The sequence below is a fragment of the Elgaria multicarinata genome, chromosome 4 (assembly GCF_023053635.1).
Source record: "Elgaria multicarinata webbii isolate HBS135686 ecotype San Diego chromosome 4, rElgMul1.1.pri, whole genome shotgun sequence".
NCBI classification, from domain to species: Eukaryota; Metazoa; Chordata; class Lepidosauria; order Squamata; family Anguidae; genus Elgaria; species Elgaria multicarinata.
The window spans coordinates 140660268-140681488 of NC_086174.1; the positions used below are offsets into that span (position 1 = coordinate 140660268).

The following is a 21221-nucleotide window of genomic DNA, read 5'->3' on the forward strand; positions in this document are numbered from 1 at the left end:
AAACGCTGCCCACAATGAAAATAAAATCTAGCAGCCCAAAGCATCCTGTGGTTTTGTTGTCTTGCTGTGTAAAATGACACCTCCACTACAGCACTAAAGCTTCACAACTTGGGATATTTGACACTTTGTCCACTGCTTCCCGTTCTTAGATCTGCCAGCAGCAGCAGTAAGGTATAACAACCCTCAGGTTCTGTTGGCAAGTGTCTGGAAACAAAACTGCAACTGTTAACATAATTGAGACGCTTCAGACAAGACAGAACACATCCCCAAGGCTGCTTGGCCAGCTCCTCGCCATAGGGTTCAGCCTTGCTGTCAGGTTTCATTGTAACCCTGAAAAACTGAACATTCCGACTTATCAAAAGACGATATGCATCTATCAAAAATATGAAGTCTTTCAATATTCCTTTACGACGAGCTCTGCCTCAAAGGAATACTGTCTCTATTTCTTTACTAGTGTAAATCCTGTATCGCCAATAGTCTGAGAACCAGTGAATGAAAATATACTTGTCCATTTCCTTTGCAACTGGAATGGATGGGACTACGGAGAAGAGAAGGAAGTACGATTCCCATCAGGCATCACGTGGGAAGGGAGAGGGAGCAGCCATTCTTGCATGGCTTCCGAAGATCACAGTGCAAGACTTCAACCTGTTCCACCCTTCTACTCTGTATATACAGAGATCTGTGTCGACCATTGAGGAACTACATTTCCCATGAGGCAAAGGGGAGGGAGGGGCACCATGCAAAAAAGAATGCACCAAATCTTCCGTAGTCTTTCCCTGCTTTCATAAGCTGCCCAAAGCTCAAGCATTGAACCTTTCCGAAGTTTTTAAATTTTCTGCATGTCTACACTTCTCAAGCTCCGGTTTAAAACAAAAATAAGCAAAATTGGTCTGGTAGATCTCAAGTAATAACCCATACACTATCTTATTCTTATATAGATGAGGCTATCCACACCCCCAGAGTTCCACTCCTGACAAAGGAGCTCACACAAAGAACACACAAATGCTATTCACTAAAACTTACAGAAAAGTAACAATAAAAATCAGGATTAGGAAGATCCAAGACTAAAACAAAGTATTCTAAACATATTTATCCAAGAATGTACCATGGGTTTTCATTGGAACTTACTGATAAATAAATATAGCTAGATACGGGCTGTACGCTTGTATAGACTTTAGTTGATGGGCAGCCATCACACAAAGGTACGACTTCTTTTCAGGCTATTGAGTTATTAAAATGCATATTAGATTAGGCTATTCTGTGGAGTTTGGCTTCAGATGAACCTGTAACCTTAGTAGTTGTTACTTAGTCATAATGGACCATCAAAATCCATCATCGATAAAGCAAGCCTCAATCCTTGTTAAAGGGAACAGTTCCATTTTATACTCCAAAACCTGAAACACGAGGATCCATAAAAAATAATGACCACCTTTCATTTTCTAACACACAGGGGACATGTTTTCTGGAGCGGAGAGATACAAATTCTTTGCTCAACATAAATAATACAAACAAGCATGCATGTCTACTATCTCTCATATACACACACAACCTTGTTTGTTCTAAATCAAATCTTCATATTCTTTAAAAACGAGATTTCTCTCTCTCTCTCCCCCAAAGCCTGAGGTTCCAGAAATCAATTTAAAATGGGGCACAGTGGGATGGAAAAAGCTGTAGAGGGGCAGTGACCTTTGAGAGACAAGAAGAAGCTGGACACTGAAGTCAGAACCTCTGACTGGTGCAGTTGTGTTCCAATTTCTGTAGTGCCTTCTGAGCCATTTCCAAGTTTTCCTTCAACAGTGATCCTGAAATTAGCTGTAGGCAATCTCAAGCAAGCCACATATTGCAGCAGCTAATGGATTGTGGGTTTGGACAAATACAAAGATTCCATATAGCTAAGCTCATTATTTTAGGCCTCAAAATAATAGCAATAGCAATAATAATAATAATAATAATAATAATAATAATAATAATAATAATAATATACTAAGACAATCCCCTACCACCAGACATAGCAGCCTGGGACCTCTGAAGACTTGCTGGGGTGGGGGTGGAAATAGCATTGATGCCTCTCATTCCCACCAAATCATGCTGCAGAGTGTGTATGGGAGACTAAAACTTTGTCTCTTCTCAGAACAAAAATTGGTGTTAACCTGCCTGGGCAGGTGAGTTCCTGGGCCAACTAAGCTGACAAATTAGAGTTTCTCTGTGAGTTGCCACAAAGTGAGGAAAGGAGGGCTTCCTCCCCTCTTCTGTCAGCCATGACAGCCCCCCCCACGCCATTTAGTAGTTCTGATCAACCAATAGGCTGCAAGATTGTCTACAACTCTTGGGCGACCTGTGCCAGGGTTAAACCCATCTGCTCCCCTTCCCACACCAGACCTGTGACAGCAACAGTGAAGACTGAAGTCATGAGTGTGCGGCTGCTAATATGGCATGGTTAAAATCATGACCAATCCATTGTCCAAGGGCTCTTTCACTTTGAAAATAGTACCGCATGATACTAAATCTGCTTTTGCAGCCGCTGTGTTAAGCAGGCAGACTCAGAATAGCCACTGTGGCTGGATTAATTTGAATGTGCAGATGACCAGATGGCGCTAGAAAGAGTTCTGTTTCCAAGAAGTCAGGTGCTACGTTCCCACAGCCAACACCTTCATGGGTTTCCACTTGACTGGAAGTCCACTCACACAACAAAACATCCCCATCCTTTCCACCGCAGCCCTCCATGCACACACCAGATGTGCTCCAGAGCATTCTACAAACCTCTGGATCAGATTTTGGGGGATGCAAGAGTGAAGGGAAATCCATTCCACCAGTGGCTCCCTTCCAGTGATGGAATGACAACACTGGATACAACCTCATGTTTCCATATTTTGCATTCTCAGAACAAAAATAATCTCTTGTAATACAAAAAAAAATCTTATAATTTATTGAAACGCAGATTTACAAATCATAAACTCTACACAGCAATATAAAGTTGCCATGTTTTAAAAAAAGGAAAGATGGAAATCAGCTTTCATTTTAAAAAAATGTTAGTAAGTGAACTATTGGTATTTTAAAATTTACAAACATACATCTGATGTTCCTTTGTTCTTCTGTTCAGTAAATATACAATATTCTAGCATCAGCAGTCTTGTTTTTCCCACCAGTCATAAAATAGCATGAGTTTGAAACCTCTGTTTCACTATTGGAATCAGAGGCAGGAAGGACAACATTTTTAACCCAGCGAAGCTGCAGTGAGATTAGATTCGAATTATTTTCAACATGTGATTTGAATTCAAAGGCAAAACCCTGGAACAGAATAGGACTAGAGATTCATCCCATTTCTGTAACGACCCCAGGAAGAGTGGTTCTTGAAGTTCTACCCTGAACGCTTTCGTAGAAGAAGTTTAGAATACATTTTTGAAGCTATGGCACTACTGAAGTGTGGGTTGGTTATGACAGCAGAGGATTCCCACCGCAGGCTCTCTTTTCAGTCTCATTTACACGGATCACCTTTCTCTGCAGTACAGTCTGTTGCTGGCGGCAACGGAAAGACAAAGTCCCCGCCTCTGTGCTCTTCAATACAGTTAGCAACAGAACACAAGGATCATTTGTGTCCTAAGATAAACAAGCTTCTTCGTGTGTCAGCGGTGTTCTTGAAGTTTACGCTTTTTAGACGTTGGCTCGTCAGCCTTCTGTTCCGAATCATGACCTGTTTTTATGCTCTCATTTAGAACAGTGATGCCTGTCAGTAGATAACCACCACCACCACTCATCATCAACCTCGGATGACTTCGATCTGGCAAGACCTTTACAAAGAACAAGAAATGACATACATCGCCATGATTATGTGGCACAGCTTAAGCAGCAACAGCACATATATTCTGCAAGTTTAATGGGTTCCATGGTTTTAAAAGAATTCAGAAGTGCATTTATACTACATAGTGGGGGGTGGGGAAGCACTGCAATAAATGTCAGGCATGAAATGACCAACCATGAGTTGATCTAGATCAGTTGCAAACCATGGCTTTTGCACCCAGTTTAGAAAACAACCTCTGAATGCCATGTTTTTGGGTTGATTTGTGTGACATGTAAACCCGGAACTCTGGGTTGTTGAGGCGGAAACAATTTTAACCCAACAATAAACCATGGGTTAAAACTCTGGGTTGTTTTTCCCTCAAAACCCCAGAGTTCCAGGTTCACACGCCATGCCAAACAACCCAAGAACAGGGCATTCCTAGACTGTTTACTAAATTGGATGCAAAATGGAAGTGGCAAGTGAGTGGGAGGCAGCACACTCACTCACTCCCACCCCTGACAAACCATAAGTTGCCATTATGTGGAAACTGGGGTCAGGATACACCTGAACAGTTCTAAGAAAGTCTGACACTAAAAATTGCACTTAACCCTTTATTTACAGCATGAACTGCTAAAAATGCATGGAAAGAGATTGGGCTAGAAGATTCATGAATGATATTTTAGGCTTTCAGCTGACAAAATATCTTATTAGTCATCTTATAATGCAATGGGTTATTATAATCACCTTGTAAACATCTTGTTAGGACCATGTTTTAAAATCAAGATACTTTAAGCACGTAAGCTGAGCACAGCCACTAAATCATTATGAGCTGGTTCACAAATCATGGCAGCAAATTTGCAGACACACGCAACCTATAATTTGTTATTAAGTTAATTCTTGATTGTTAAACAAACTAGAGTGCGTGCTCACAACCTATGATCTTATTTACAGGAAGTGGATGATGCACAGTGCACATCCCAACAAATTGTGGGTTAATGACCCCCATATTTGCCTCTGTGACATGTGAGCTGGTCCTATCTCTTGTCATGTTTGTCCTCTACTATGAATTAGCATTCCACGGAATAACAGCTCTTTATTGATGAGAGGAAGCTTCCCAATGCAAAAGAGCAGTGACCGATTGAGATTTAGTTACTGGACAACATGTATCGGCTTGCTTAGAATGAGATATCCGTGTTAGCACTCGTACCCCAAATACTTAACGAAACAGAACAAGATAGATGAGCATTATCTAGTTAAGCATTTTAGTTACTTAGAAAGTAGTATTCAATTTCTGATAGCGGTGCTGAATTAAATATCAGTGCGTGTGATTGTGATTTTGATATTTTATCTGTGTTAAAGCTGAGAGATTGGAACAGGATGAGAAGAACATGCAAGTTTTTTCATTAACATTTCCCCGTACAAACTTGTATTTTGAAATTCTTACCTGATAGTTTCGTAACCATGTTTCAGAAAGATTCAGATTAATGACACCACCTCTCTCTCTTAGTTTTGTGTAGCATTCCAATAATGGCTAAGAGAAGAAAATTTGGTTAATGACCTTACTGAAAGGCTTAGAAAGGTAGTAAAAAGAAAATGTACTGGATTCACCTCTTTATATTGGCAGTAGACAACAAAAGGCCTCGAGGGAGCAACAAATTCTAGTAATGAGAGTAATAAAGGCGATGGATGAAATCGACTGGCTACAATTAAACTGCAACAGAAAGTTGTACACAGGTTAGCTGAGTTTCTGAAATCATCACAAGTTCTGTTAATCTTTGGCTGTGCAAGTGGCATTGAAATAAGAAAAGGTAATCATGTAACATCAGCTTGGATCCTAAGATAACTCATGGAAGGAAAATGTCTCTTCTCCATTACCACTTCCTGAAAACTCTCTTTGAACAATATGGGATGGAGCACTGGGGGATGGTGGCTACGGGGGAAACTGCCCCAAGTCAGGTGAAAGTCTATCCAATTTGAGACAATTCCCCTCCACCCATGCCCCATCACACATTGGTTCAGGACCACGTCCATCCCCCAAAAACTGCAGAGAGGCTTTTAGAACTGCAGGAGGGAGATGAACGTCCTCAAGTTAACGTATCTTAAGTTCTAAACTGTTGTCTTAAAGCAGGGACATGTAATCTGGTGCCCTCCAGATGTTCTGGACTACAGCTCCCGAAATTCTTGACCGATGGCTATGCTGGCTGGGGTTGATAGGAGTTGTAATTCAAAATATCTGAGAGGCACCAGGTTGCCTTCTCCTATCTTACAAGGGAAAGCTGTCATGCCTTTGCGACTGGCATACCACTAGAGGTCACTTACACTAGTGGTACATCAATACTGCTAGCAGAGCAGTAGTGTTGAATACTGCTCAGTGAGTTTAACTATAATACAATGGATAAGCTAAGCCATTCAGTAAAATCTATATATCTATATGATATCTATATGATTCCTGTGTAATAGGAATAACTGGTATGAAACTCCCATTTTAAGTGCTACCAATATTTTCAATTCTTAGCTTTTCATCTAGTATAGATATTTAACAGACTGATGAAAAAGGATAACCAACAAGAGATGAATGTTATCTCTCAACTCGTGATTAAGCAAACCCTAAACTATTTAGTGACCTCCTTCCAAATAATGACAAATTCTCTTTGAAAGTAACTGATAACAAAATAAGGCACTTCTGTCAATGTTGAGTTGTCCATTGATGTTAAACTCACCCATCAGCATCTTTGTCTTTCAACAAGGCAGCCGTCTCCATTAACTTTTTCCTCCTCTCCTCTTGCTTCTTTAGTTTGTCACATGGCTGAGAAAAACATTATTTTTGAGGCTTTCAGTGGTTTTAAAGGTTTAACTACAAACATGGTGTTCTAATGAAATACCATTTTACACAGCTTCACCTAAGTACACAGTAGACAAATCATCTGCAGGACGGTTTGACCTTCAAGCTCTTTAAATGTAAAGGGCAGTTTAAGAGGCTATTCACACAAAGTAGAAGTGATGTGGAAAATAAAACGTTTTCCAGGGCTTTTCACTAGGATCACCCTCAATGAATCGCGAAATGTCAATCTGTCACCAAATGCACATCTGTTCGCAGTGCATTATATTAAAGTGTATTAAACTAGACCACCTCCCAAAAACTTTAGTAGTCACAAAATACAGGTTGTTCAAAGCACAATCCTATGCATGTTTAGATAGAAAAAACTCCTATGACTTCCAGCATGCCCAAGCCAGCATAGCTAACTGCCGCATGCTGGGAATTGAAGGACTTTTTCTGTCTAAAAATGCATAGGATTGCACTTTAGCATCATTAAAAGCATTGGCGTGGAGCTTCCCTACACACAATTCCAACACATAAAAGCTATAGACCAGGTACGGGCAACACATAGGCCCCAGGCTGCATCCCTTCCCCTGCTCCTGGGCTGTTTTGGTGATTTGGTCATCACTACAACCAGACTCCTCACAGCCCATGAAACAGATGTTTGGCAGACTGCAGGGAGCCCAATTCTGCAAGGAAATGAGGCAGACGTGCAATTTTTCCAAGTAGAATCATTGGGATTTTGGCCACTAATAGCAGGGTGAGGACCCCACAGGGTTGCATGGGGCAATGTAGCCCCCTGGTCCTTTAAAGTTGTTCACCCTTGCTTTAGACTATGATTGACAGCTGAATTCAAGTGAGTAAACTATAACAGAATACTGTAACAGGGCTTGCCACAGCACATCATCATTGTGTTGCTGTTGATAAACCTAGGGATCCTAAATACTCGTAAGTGTGAATAAACACCTCAACACATTATTAGAGAACTTTTCAGTTATATCAAAAGGCCATGACAATTGTCATCATCTGTTAACATGCATAATGAACTAACCAAACATTCAACTAGTCACTGAAGTTAAAAGGTGCCTCTGAGGCAGATTTTGCGAAACTGTGGGCCTGTTCAGATGATATGCTAAGCCACGGTTAGGCTGCTAACCCTTTTGCAACAAATGGTTACTGAGCATGTTTAAACTGTAGTTATGTAGCCACCATGGTTAGGAATGGTTCACATGACACGTTTAGTCACGGTTCACATGACACACTAAGCCATCACGTTCAGCTCAAAATGCTTTAACCACCATGGCTTAGCTGGTTGTCTGAAGAGGGTCACTAAGACACTCTGGACGTTCCAAAGCTGAGGGCAGAGGATGAAAACTTCCAAATAACTAAAATAAATAAAACACAAATTAAAACATTGGGCTCAATTCTTAAATGATGTTTCCTTGTTTACAGTGTCTAAGAAGTTAGCCAGTAGAATCTTACCATTCCCTTTGCTTTATTGTCAAATGCTTCACCCTCGGCTGGAATGTCCGCTATTTCTTGTTCTTCGGGTTGGTTGCTCTCCATAGCTACCTCAGTGCCACATCCCATATCTGCTTCTTGTATGGAAAGTTGCTTGTCATCCACTGCCCCGTTGCTGTCATCTGCCACTGGATTACTCTCTTCAGACTCTGAAGGCAGCGTCTTCAAAGAAAGCGTTCCTGAGAGAACACTGCCCACTTTGCTGAGAGGGAACTCGTAAAGTGTATGGAAAAATGATTCTGGAAACCCAAAACAGCTTGTGGCTGCTCTAACAGGTCCACCTCCTGGATACATTTGAATAATGGATCCATAACCTGCAAGTATAGATGGAAGTCAGCATAGCAAGCATCTTGACTCACACTACCACACAGTGACAGTCTAAATAAGGGCACAATCCAATCAGGCAACTTGGAGGCTATCAGGTATCCAATGTAGAGTAATACATTTGTATGCGGGTTGGAGGAAACAACTGTTATTCAGTAGCTTCCTATTGTTGTACTCTTTGAGGGGCTTTACATTTTGTTAAGAATATCTTGTTTGTGGACATGCTGCTCCAGCACGAACTCCTTAAATACAACATAAAAGATCATGTTTTTAAAAGGTCGACTACATATGCTATCACAGAAATATTCATGTTTAAGTGTTTTTAAGAAACCAAGCTCTGCACACCATGAAGTCTGCTTTTCTTACCTCCCATTCGCTCCATTATGGCGCCCAGCACCAATCCTGCACAGGTTTCCATTACGATCATCTTGTTGCCGGCATGGACATTTCCCCAGGTCAACATTTGGGCTAGAGTATCATATCGCAAATAGCTAGAAAAACAAAGATCTATGTTATGCTCACGATGACAATTTTTAAAATGTGAATGAATACAATAAACTATATTTATTAGAAATACAGACTCCTGGCTATAGTTTATTGTAGGTAAAGAAATATTGACAAAGTATTAGATTGTAAAGATATAGGAACTCTGTAAGTGGTTGCTGAGCACTGTGAGAGACATGTGGCTTCTTTTCATAATGCTAAAACCCTTAGTGCCTAGTACAGTTGCATGTATGATTGCAGAGTAAACATGGTGATAATATTTCCTAAGCCTCCAGAAACAAGAAGACAAATAAGCATTAAATATTTCAACACAAAACCTTTGATTCTTAACCCAGTCTTCTCGGTCATGAGTCATAGGGATCCTTTTTAATAACAGCCTGTCCTTTTACAATATAAAGTTTACCTGCTTCTGACATGGCCTATCCTTTTACAATGTAAAGGTTACCTGTTGTTGACATTGCCTTATGTCAGCCTTAGCCAATATGGCGCCCTCCAGATGTTTTGGACTACAACTATCTTCCCTATCCATTGGCTATGTTGGATGGGGCTGATGGGAGCTGCAGTCTAAAGTATCTGGAGGGCATCCTGTTGGGGGAGACTGCCTTACACTCTAGCTGACCAAGTAAGAAAGCATTAGCTTGACAGGAATTACAAAATCTATAGAAACTGTTGCAAGATTGCATGAGGTGACAATACAGATATTAGATTTATTCTCACCACGATTTACCTTTAACATCTGAAATCCCTATGTCTGCATCAACAGCCCTCAGACCCTAGACCAGGGGCGCAGAACCTCCTTCAGCCCGAATTCAATTCCGGAGAAACTTTTGGGGTTGTACCCCAGTGGCGGATGAAGCCAGAATAATGGCATACATTTGCTTAAACCTCTTTCTGTCAGCAGATACGCCTTCAGAGAGGCATTTCAACCTTTTAGAATGGGGAAACCAGCACAAAAGCCAAGAAAAAAACAGTGGGTTGTTGGGAAGAGGGGCAGGGAAAAGGATGATACTATCTGGGGAACCCTGGAGGGCTGGATTTGGCCCCTGGGCCTGAGGTTTTGCACTCCCTGCCCTAGACCGTAAGAACATGTTTTCCTCCACACACAACTTGCCCTTTGACATATGGCTTGGCTCTCCAAGGAGATTTATCTTCAATTCCTTGGTCCATGATCCTCTATTTTATTACCAAAATTTGTATATTCTGGCTTTCTATTAAATATTCAAATATACTTTAGTTAAAAGCTTAATTTTCTATGTATAGGACTCAGATACATTGGGTTGGATCCAAAGTTGCAAGGAGCAGAACTCTGAACTTGATGGTATTGTAGATGGGTTGAGAGGAGAAGCAATTTTTGCTAGTTCCTCCCCCTCCCCCTTCAGCCGCCTTTGCCCTCAAAAATCTGCTCTGGAGGTTGTGGACTGGGGGAAGGAGGAATCTGCCAAAGTCATCAGCCTACCCTCTTCTTCAGTGGAGAGCCTCCAATGGATCTTAGTTCCTTCCACCACTGGAGTCCTTCTAATTGCAAAAGGCCAACTATGGATCCAACCCAATTCTGAGCAGGGATTGGGTGCACTTGCCAGGGGCAATCATGTTTTTTGCGCTGAGAAGCACAGAACAGCACAGAAAGTGTATGTGGCATGGTTCATTAAGACTGAACAGAAGAGTATTTAAGTCACTGATATAAATTCTGTTTTCTCAATGATTTATGTCAATGAGTTAAGGTTAAAACACTCTGCTCTATGCAGGAGCTGATGAATGGCCAGTCCTGGCTCACAGTATAGAGTGGGCTAAATTGCATTTTTGGGTCTTCCAACACCATAATTCAAAGGCAATAAGCAACATATAACAATTGCTGCCTTATATGACTCATTGCTTCAGCCAGCAGCTAAATCAAGCTATAAACAACATAGAGAACAAATGTGGTTACAAGAAAACACTGTAACTGATGCAAACCACAAACTTTAACAAGGTTTACTCTTAATTTTGCAGAACCTACTACAAAGGAGGACGAATTTGTCAATACCCAGGTAAATAAGAGTATTGTGATTTTTTAGCATGAACACACAGAAATGCAGAGATTATGTCATTTTAGGGGAACGTTCTAAGGTTTCACCCACCAGGTTTGTCATATAACTGAAATATGAAGCCTTACTTGATTTTTCCTGGTTCTCTTGCATAATACATTGTTGACAGAATACGTGCAGATGGCTTGACAATTGTAATAACTGCCTCGTATCTGTAAGCAAAGCACAGCAATTGTGTTAAAAGCACCGATGATGAATTGTGAGCCACTAAGTATTCCCTTTGCTTTCTAGAAGCCAACTTACTTTTTTTTCTTTTTCTTGATATATTTATCCTGGGCGAATTCTGTCTTGTCTCTAAACGTGGTGCTGTTTTCTATCAACTGTTGAACTATTTCCTTTAAAAGAAATATGCTTAATCATTTTTCCTACTGCATTATAATTACATGGGAAAATGTTTCACTTTAAAAGCAAAGTATGTGAGCAGACCCTAAAGAAAGTTAGTCTTTTTGTGGATTACCTGTTGGTTTGGTTTGGTTTTGGCAGCATATACTTGTCCTGGAGGGAAAATGCACTTGGCAAATATCTAGTCAAAAAAAGCATACCAATGCAGGGACTGAGCTCATCCCCCAAATCACCAGCAGGCAGACTATTTGTGTGCCAACTGAGAATACCATGCAGCCCCAACGAGAAGAGCCATCAGATCAGCCTTCTCCAACCTGGTGGCCTCCAAATGGTTTGGACTACAACTCCCAGGAATCCTAACTATTGCCCAGCATGGCTGGGACTGATGATACTTGACATCCAAACCATATGGGGGACAGCAGGTTGGGATAGGTCACTAGACTATATGATACATTAGAGGGTCCTCTGTGCCTTGTGACACAAGGATGTAGTCTGCTCAGATTCCATTACATGCTGCAAACCGTCCAGCCTTAAAATGTGAGAAGTGTGCGACAGCCAGCCATAGGAGAGATGCAGAAAACACAAACGTCAATTACCTGTCCTTTCGTGCCTTTGTCTTTCAAAGCCTTTATATCATCATGAGTCAGTTTTTGAGACTTTCCATCATCAACAATATTACGATTATCTGTGCCTGCTTCTTTTGTTTCTAGAAAAAAAGCACACATAGATTTGTCAAACATTATTGGCGAACGGTGAGAATATTAAGTCTTACGAGAACAATTCCTAGAACGTTTAAAAACATGGTTTAATATCCTAACTTGTTCTGAAACTGGTAACCCTAGTTTGCAGGTTCAGACAAAACAGGAAATGATAGTTAAGAGGTTTTCCAGCTTGCATCTATTATGAATGGAGGAGCAAAGGGGCTACATGCATGGGGCAAAGGCTCATTCATATACAGCTTATTAAACCAAGCCACAATCATGTGAACCAGTAAGTCTATTTAGTTATCTCAGAAGGAAGCGCCAGTGATCAAAAATCTGCTCAGCTATCACAAATAGCCATGCCACCAGACAGCAGATATTCCTTCCACGGGATAATCATTCATTACTGGACAACTAGCTTCCTTTCTCTTGGCTTTTTCCAACTTGAAGCATTTTTTGCCCAATAACAGAGTTGGACCAATGCTAGTTCTATACAACACACACATAAGAAAACTAGATGGCCTATGCTGACTGCTTAACTTCTAATTCTAGCAGGGCTGAGATTAACCCACCCCCAAATATGCTGCAGTTTGGTCAAGAAAGGTACCAGAATTATAGCACCAGAACCGCATATTCCCCACCTCTTTAATACAACCATGTGGCCTCCTACCTGTAGCTGCTTCTTCCACTTTCTTCTTTGGCTGAAGGCTCCCACCACTGCTCACTTCAAATGTTGTTCCATAGATATGCCCAATGGCATTGTCCAGGCAGAACCACTGTTTTTCAAAAATAATTTTTCTGAAAATAAAAATGAAAAAGCAATGTACCACAAACAATCATAACATTACCCTCCAAAAGCCTGCTAAAGCCACGAGAAGTAAACAGACATGAAACGCAATGTCTTCAAGCCCAGATTAAATTGCAAGTAGACACAAGTAAATGGCTTGTTGTTTTATTGTGAGGAGGAATATCTGTTGCGGGCATTTCCGGAATGTTTTCCTAGGTATACAGTTTAGTAATTTTGATTTGGCTCATTAGGGGCTAAGCAGTTGCTTAAGTTTCACTTTCTATTCTGCTTGTTAGTAACTGCCTTGCCTTGGTTCTAATAAAAGTTTCAATAAAGATTGAACTCCTTTTCCAGTGGATGAGGAATTACTACACTTACGAGTCAAGAGTGCCATTAAAATTAATGGGGAAACTACAGACTAATTATTTAGGGCTGTGGCTTGGGTGAAAATTGCTAACGTTCTATTACCTCTAGGTGTTAACACAACTAAGCATCCATTCTTTCCATTAAAAATTAGACTTACGAAAGCGGTGGGTTGAGAGATCCTACATTACATGGAATATAAGCATTCCTACATGCAAAATTTATCACCTGCCAAAGTTAAATAGCAGCTGAGATAATCTCAACCTACTGAACAAAATATGCAAGTAATTGCTCTCATGGTCATAAATGGGCCAGGGGAAAGATCAGCCTAGCTTTTATGGCTACAAGTGCATTAATATACATTTGCCATAAGTCTGTACTTCAGCCAAGGATAAGTATGTTGGTGATGGATATGGTACAGGGAGCGGAGAATACAGAAGTAAAAAAGAGATGATGATGGATAACCACCAAACAAATACATATATATCTGTAAAGCCGATTCAGGTTATGATGCTGGCAATGTTTACACATAGAAAACATATTAGAACAGAAGTATAACCAAGTAGTGTGTCCACGGAAATACTATCGGAATACTGTTCTAGAATATATTGAATTATAGGCATTGCTGAGATCTAATCAGAAGTTATAACTTAAAAAACAAACAGCAGGTGAGAAAGAAAAAGAGGTCAAGTGGAAAAGTAGCAGCTTTTAAAGCTCAGCTAAAAACTTTTCTTTTTCCTAAAGCTTTTAAAACTTGATTTTGTTCTGACTTTTATACTGCCTGTTTGGTGCATTCTCTTCCCCTCCTTATTGTTTTATTATGATTTTATTAGAATGTAAACGCCTTTGCGGCAGGGTCTTGCTATTGATGGTGCTATATAATAATAATAATAATAATAATAATAATAATAATAATAATAATAATAATAGTTGATACGGTAACAGTGCAATCCCATACATGACTACTCAGAAATAAGGGTCTTACTGTGGTTCCGCTCTTATTTGGCGGGTCGGATACAGAAGGTGGTGCTTGGGGAACATTACTTGGCCCCGTGGACTCTCAAGTATGGGGTCCCGCAGGGATCGGTTTTGTCCCCCATGTTGTTTAACATTTACATGAAGCCGCTGGGTGCGGTCATCCGGAGCTTTGGAGTGTGCTGTCATCAGTATGCTGACGACACGCAGCTCTATTTCTCCTTTTCATCTTCAGCAGGAGAGGCTGTGGATGTGTTGAATCGGTGCCTGGCTGCGACAATGGACTGGATGAGGGCTAATAAACTGAGACTCAATCCAGACAAGACAGAGATGCTGTTAGTAGGTGATTCCGCTGACAGCATGGGGGGTGTTCTACCAGTTCTGGATGGGATTGCACTCACCCTGAAGGAGCAGGTCCGTAGCTTGGGGGTTCTTTTAGACCCATCATTGTCACTGGAGGCTCAGGTGACCTCAGTGGCACAGAGTGCCTTCTACAATCTCCCGTTGGTGGCCCAGCTACGCCCCTATCAGACAGGGATAACCTGGCTTCATTTGTCCATGCTCTGGTAACCTCCAAGTTAGATTACTGCAATGCCCTCTACGTAGGGCTGCCTTTGAAGACGGTTCGGAAGCTGCAGCTCGTGCAAAATGCAGCGGCCAGATTAATTTCGGGAACCAGAAGGTTTGACCATATAACACCTGCTCTGGTCCGCTTGCACTGGCTGCCTGTATGTTTCCGAGCCCAATTCAAGGTGCTGGTTTTGACCTATAAAGCCTTACACGGCTTGGGACCACAATACCTGACGGAACGCCTCTCCCAACGTGAATATACCCGGTCACTACGTTCAACATCTAAGGTCCTCCTCCGGGTGCCTACTCCGAGAGAGGCTCGGAGTGTGGCAACGAGAGATAGGGCCTTTTCGGTGGTGGCCCCCAGACTGTGGAATGATCTCCCTGATGAGGCTCGCCTGGCACCAACGCTGCTATCTTTCCGGCACCAGGTTAAGACTTTCCTCTTTACCCAGGCATATGGCAGCACATCCTAATTACCCACATGTTTAGTTTTTAATCGGTTTTTAATGCTTTATGTGTGTATGTTCTGTGTTTTAGAGTTTTAAATTTTGTATACTTGTTTTTACCTCAATTTTAGAATCTCTGTAAACCGCCCAGAGAGCCCTGGCTATGGGAGCGGTATATAAATGCAATAAATAAATAAATAAAAATTACTCTCAGATAAATGGGTATAGGATTGCAGCCTAAAACTCTTATTTGGAATCTTCAGGAAAAAAGTATTCATAAATTACAATGAACCCAGTGTATCAAAGGTTCCTAGGTGGTTGAACATGCCATGTAAGAAAGAACCAACAGTACTGGTTCAGTCACTTAAATGGTTTAACAGTAACTTGCTGTTATAAGAAAAAAAATCTAATTTTCAATTTGAGCCTCTGAAGCACATTTCCCCACCCCCACCCCCCGGAGAATAGATAAATTATTCTGCTAAAGAACAAAGCTTAGGAAATAGAACACTGACCCAGAAATAGCAGCGAGTGTGACTGCAAAAATATAAACAAAGTTACAGTTCTCTCTGACCCTATACAGCTTTGGTATAAAAAGGTTTAAGTAGTATTTATAAAAAGCAATATTATGTGAGAAAACTAATCTTCCTTGTTCTCAGACTCTCAATAAGAATCTTCTAGAAATTAAATACACCTCCTGAAAGGCCTGTGCCCATGAATTTCAACGTGCCTAATAGGCCTACTTCTATAGGTTCAGGCTGGTGATATCTTAAGTCCTTATGTTTTGTATGAAAGTATTGTTACAGCACTGTTGTAAGATGTGTTTGGGTGCATCCTACTTGGGAGAGCTTGTATACCAAATGGTACATTGGGTGCAAGACCACACTCCCTGTAGTTGCTGATGAAGCATTCCTCTAGTTCTGCTTGGCTTAAAGAGTAAGGGTAGGTAACAAAGCCCCTGCCCTGAAGCTTACAATCTAAAAGATATGGCCTATAAGGGAAAAGGGATGGGGCGGGAGGAGGAAAAAAGCAAGCTCAGGCACAAGTTCTTAAAGTTAAACTTCTTATAATAACCAGATAGGACAGAAACAGTTCAGGTAGCCTGATGGAATGGCTGCTGCTAGATGACAATTGGAGAACTAAAAGCAGCTGGTTTCTCAGCAGAGGTGATGAAATAGCCCTGCTTCCTTTCTCTCCTTCTCCTCTGCAGCCTAATGGGATAGCTTCCTATGTGGGGGCATGTTGCTCTTTTTCATACGTATTTGCCTTGGTCCTTGTTTCACACTGCTATTTACTTATCTTTCTGTGGCTTTCGCTATAGTATGGCATGGTGAATCTATTTTGTTTGAGGCTACAGAATGGGACAACCTGATAATCGAAAGCAAAGGACATGAAAAATACCAGAAGTCTATATTTAAGAATGTGTATATCATCTATCGAAATGAAAGCTCTCAAGGCAGCTTACAGTTAATGTCATAGAAACAGTTATTCAAAACTAAAGTAAAAGTACAATTTCCAATCAGGCCAGTAAAAATCACATTACCATTAAAAATCCAACTCATTCTTTCAATAAAAAGTTGGTTATTTTTTCCCCAAAAGTCGTAAAAACTCTTTTAAAAAGAAACAGGAAAGGGGTCTACCTCCTTTGGAAGGAAGTTTCAGTTGTAGCTTTCCCTTCGTTGTCTTTCTCTCCTGTGTCAAATTTTAGATTATAAAATAATTGGCAGCGACCTGCCTTGTTTTTTGGCTTGCTCAATCAAGTACCAGGTACGTCAAGGGAGCCACAACAACATAGAATCATAGAATAGTAGAGTTGGAAGGGGCCTATAAAGCCATCGTGTCCAACCTCAACTCTGCAGAGGCCACCAGTGAGGGAGGAAGCAGCAGCCAGGCACCTCTCCACCATGCCTGGGTCCAGCTCCAGCTGAGAGCCCCCTCCCTCCTGCTACCAACTGTCTCTGCAGAGGCCACCAGTGAGGGAGGAAGCAGCAGCCAGGCACCTCTCCACCGTGCCTGGGTCCAGCTCCAGCTGAGAGCCCCCTCCCTCCTGCTACCAACTGTCTCTGCAGAGGCCACCAGTGAGGGAGGAAGCAGCAGCCAGGCACCTCTCCACCGTGCCTGGGTCCAGCTCCAGCTGAGAGCCCCCTCCCTCCTGCTACCAACTGTCTCTGCAGAGGCCACCAGTGAGGGAGGAAGCAGCAGCCAGGCACCTCTCCACCGTGCCTGGGTCCAGCTCCAGCTGAGAGCCCCCTCCCTCCTGCTACCAACTGTCTCTGCAGAGGCCACCAGTGAGGGAGGAAGCAGCAGCCAGGCACCTCTCCACCATGCCTGGGTCCAGCTCCAGCTGAGAGCCCCCTCCCTCCTGCTACCAACTGTCTCTGCAGAGGCCACCAGTGAGGGAGGAAGCAGCAGCCAGGCACCTCTCCACCATGCCTGGGTCCAGCTCCAGCTGAGAGCCCCCTCCCTCCTGCTACCAACTGTCTCTGCAGAGGCCACCAGTGAGGGAGGAAGCAGCAGCCAGGCACCTCTCCACCGTGCCTGAGTCCAGCTCCAGCTGAGAGCCCCCTCCCTCCTGCTGTCTCCTGTAACTGCTGAACTTTCCAACTAAGATTGTGGTGCCTGAGTTTGCTTTCCTTTTCCCCCTCCTCCTCCTCCCTCCCAATCCCCTTTCCTTTTGTGTCATGTCTTTTAGATTGTAAGCCTGTGGGCAGGGACTGTCAAGAAATACTTTTGTAAGCCGCCATGAGAGTCTTTTTTGGCTGAATGGCGGCATAAAAATACTTAAATAAATAAATAAATAAATAAAAAACCCTGCTCAATGCAGGAATCCACCCTAAAGCATAGTTGACAGATGGTTGTCCAGCTGCCTTTTGAATGCCTCTAGTGTGGGAGAACCCACAACCTCCCTAGGGAACTGGTTCCATTGTCGTACTGCTCTAACAGTCAGGAAGTCTTTCCTGATGTCCAGCTGGACATTTGACAGTTATCCCACCTGCTGCACACTTGGCCCTCCTGCTCCTCCGAAACGCTTGCGAATCTCACCCTCACACAAGATTTTGGATAATAATTTCCAAGTATACATATAGACAATATCAATAATAATAATAATAATAATAATAATAATAATAATACCACATGAGAAAACACATCACTCTTCATGAAATGTTGCTTTCACATGAATTTTGGTCTGTGGCCCAGTGGGTACACTTGGTCAGATACAGGACGGCACCATATCACTCATAACAATTGTTCATAACAAGAATTAAGGATATATGATGGATCAGAATCTACCCAGACTTGGCGCAAAGGAGACCGGCAAACATTCCCTTTACCTCCCCAAGCGACAATCCCCAAATGTAAGGCTGACAGCCCACACGTTATACAGAAGGAAGTCCCACTGAATTCAATGGAGCTTACTCCCAGGTAAGTGTGCCTAGGATTGCAGCCCAAGGGGGTAACTCGTATGTTTAGACAGAGAAAAGACTCCTACAACTCCCAGCATGCCCCAGCCGGCATGCTGGGAGTTGTAGGAGTCTTTTTTCTCTCTCTGTGTCTAAACCTGCCTAGGATTTGCGCCTTGAGAGAAACCCAAGAGGGACCGAGCGAGGCTGTGTGTCAAACGGAGCCTCACCTTCGCTTCACTACCGCGACCGCCTTGAAGACCTCACCCCGCTTGAGAACAGCCCAGTCCCCCTCGCGGATGGCATAGGGGGAAGCCGGCCTCGGACTCGCCTCCATGACTTGTGCGCGCGCCGATAACGGCCGGTTAAAACATCAGCCTCGCGCGGGGAGGAACGGCTGCGCATGCGCCAACGAGGCGGAACCCAGCGCCTCTCACCTCCATTTTGCTGTTGCTTCTTCTCCTCCCGCACGCATGAGCAACAGGCCCTGTCGGAACGGAAGCTGACCTTTCCTCCCCCTCCCTTACTGTCCTGAAGAGGGAAAAGACTTCCCAACTTCCGGTGCAAAGAATAGGAGTTTCCTCAGTGGAGGTTGGTGACTCAGATTTCGGTGGGGCTGTGAACTCATTCTAGATTTCAGTCAGAACCAGGTAGAACTGTAAAGGAGCTATCCAAGGTGCTGGACCCCATCCTCAAAATGGACTCAGCACATTGGATAGCTCCTTTTGAATTCTGGCTGGTTTTGACTGGAACCCGGCATGGATTTACAGCCCCACTGAAATCGCAGGCACCAGCCTCTACTGGCAGACAGTGGCTGGCGTCTCTGTGCGCTGTTGACCGTTACCGGGCGCATGCGCATCGGCACTTCATCTCCCCCCTTCCTTTTATTTACGTTTTAGTGGGCGTCACAATGAAACCATGGCAATGGGGCAGTGCGCGCCTCTTATTGGTTCTGGGTGTCGGACGCGGAGGGAAACCTGATAGTCCCGCGCCAAAATGAAAATGGTTGTAAACTGACCGGAAAAGCGCTGGTTGGGGGCACTTCTGAGGTAAAAGTTTATTTATTTATTTATTGCATTTTTATGCCGCCGAATAGCCGGAGCGCTCTGGGCGATTCACAAAAATTAAAACCATTCAAAGTATAAAACTAACAGTATAAAAACATGATATAAAATACAATATAAAAGCACAACCAGGCAAAACAAGTAGCATTTGGGGGATCTTCCGGTTCTTTCGGAGAAGTTCTCACTGAGGTGGTCGGTCTGCTCTGGGTTCGTCCCACTTGAGACAGGAGGGAGGGGAGTCTGGGTGCTTAAAGACGCGACCAACGGGAGGGCATTGTGCTGCTATTGTGCCTTCTTTTCCTTAGTGCATTTTGCCCGTCAAAAGCGAAATGACAGGGAGATGAGATATGGGACTCGTCTACACCGAGCAGGATATTGCACTATAAAAGCAGTATATAAAAGGCAGGAGCCACAGTACTGCTTTATAGCGGTATGGAAGTGCACTGGGAACTGTTGGGCCCATTGACCCATACCATATACCGCTTCCATCCCACTTTCATAGTGCTTGGTGTAGATGTGTCATGGGTCCAAACAGTTGTCAGTGCACTTCAATACCGCTATAAAACAATAGTGTGGCTCCTGCCTTTTATATACTGCTTTCATACCACCTTCATAGTGGAATATCCTGCTTGGTGTAGATGAGCGCCTAGTCTGGTTTTCTCTAGTTTTCTATGAATAGGGATTTTTTAAATATATATTTGTTGTTTATTCGTTCAGTCGCTTCTGACTCTTCGTGACTTCATGGACCAGCCCACGCCAGAGCTTTCTGTCGGCTGTCGCCACCTCCAGCTCCCCCAAGGTCAAGTCTGTCACCTCCAGAATATCATCCATCCATCTTGCCCTTGGCCGGCCCCTCTTCCTTTTGCCTTCCACTTTCCCTAGCATCAGCCTCTTCTCCAGGGTATCCTGTCTTCTCATTATGTGGCCAAAGTACTTCAGTTTTGCCTTTAATACCATTCCCTCAAGTGAGCAGTCTGGCTTTATTTCCTGGAGTATGGACTGGTTTGATCTTCTTGCCGTCCAAGGCACTCTCAGAATTTTCCTCCAACACCACAGTTCAAAAGCATCTATCTTCCTTCGCTCAGTTTTCCTTATGGTCCAGCTCTTGCAGCCATAGGTTACTACGGGGAATACCATTGCTTTAACTATGCGGACCTTTGTTGTCAGTGTGGTGTCTCTGCTAAATATATATATATATATATATATATGTGTGTGTGTGTGTGTGTGTGTGTGTGTGAAGGTGCATTCAGTCATGTGAGTCCTGCACAAAAGTGACAAAGATCGTACTATGTCCTACAGAGTAACAATCCTCTGTGTCAAAAGAGTGCTGTTGTCACTCATCACAAGAGGAAATGACAATGAACAGCACTACCCTCAACCAGAAAAAAAAATATGTGTGTGATCTAGTGTTTTTTTGGAGAGTTTTTAAAACAAAAAAATGTTTTCTTGGTCTTGTACTAAGTGGTGCCTTTGAACTTTATGCTTTAACAGTGAAATCTAGTCCATGTCTACTCAGAAGTCTCAGTCTATTCAATGGGGCTTA

The 21221-nt window shown here is 42.7% G+C and overlaps 1 protein-coding gene across 1 annotated transcript; it reads right to left on the bottom strand.

The window, feature by feature from the left end:
- Positions 1 to 2903: 2903 nt before the first annotated feature.
- Positions 2904 to 18967, bottom strand: TRMT6 (tRNA methyltransferase 6 non-catalytic subunit). The gene is made up of 11 exons (XM_063125307.1): positions 18845 to 18967; positions 12743 to 12870; positions 11968 to 12077; positions 11273 to 11364; positions 11098 to 11181; positions 8808 to 8932; positions 8079 to 8431; positions 6499 to 6584; positions 5387 to 5489; positions 5223 to 5309; positions 2904 to 3788 (listed from the first exon to the last, which is right to left on the bottom strand). Exons 1-11 carry the CDS (start codon positions 18949 to 18951, stop codon positions 3624 to 3626), a joined length of 1440 nt encoding a protein of 479 aa, XP_062981377.1. The 5' UTR covers positions 18952 to 18967; the 3' UTR covers positions 2904 to 3623.
- Between the last annotated feature and the right edge of the window lie 2254 nt (positions 18968 to 21221).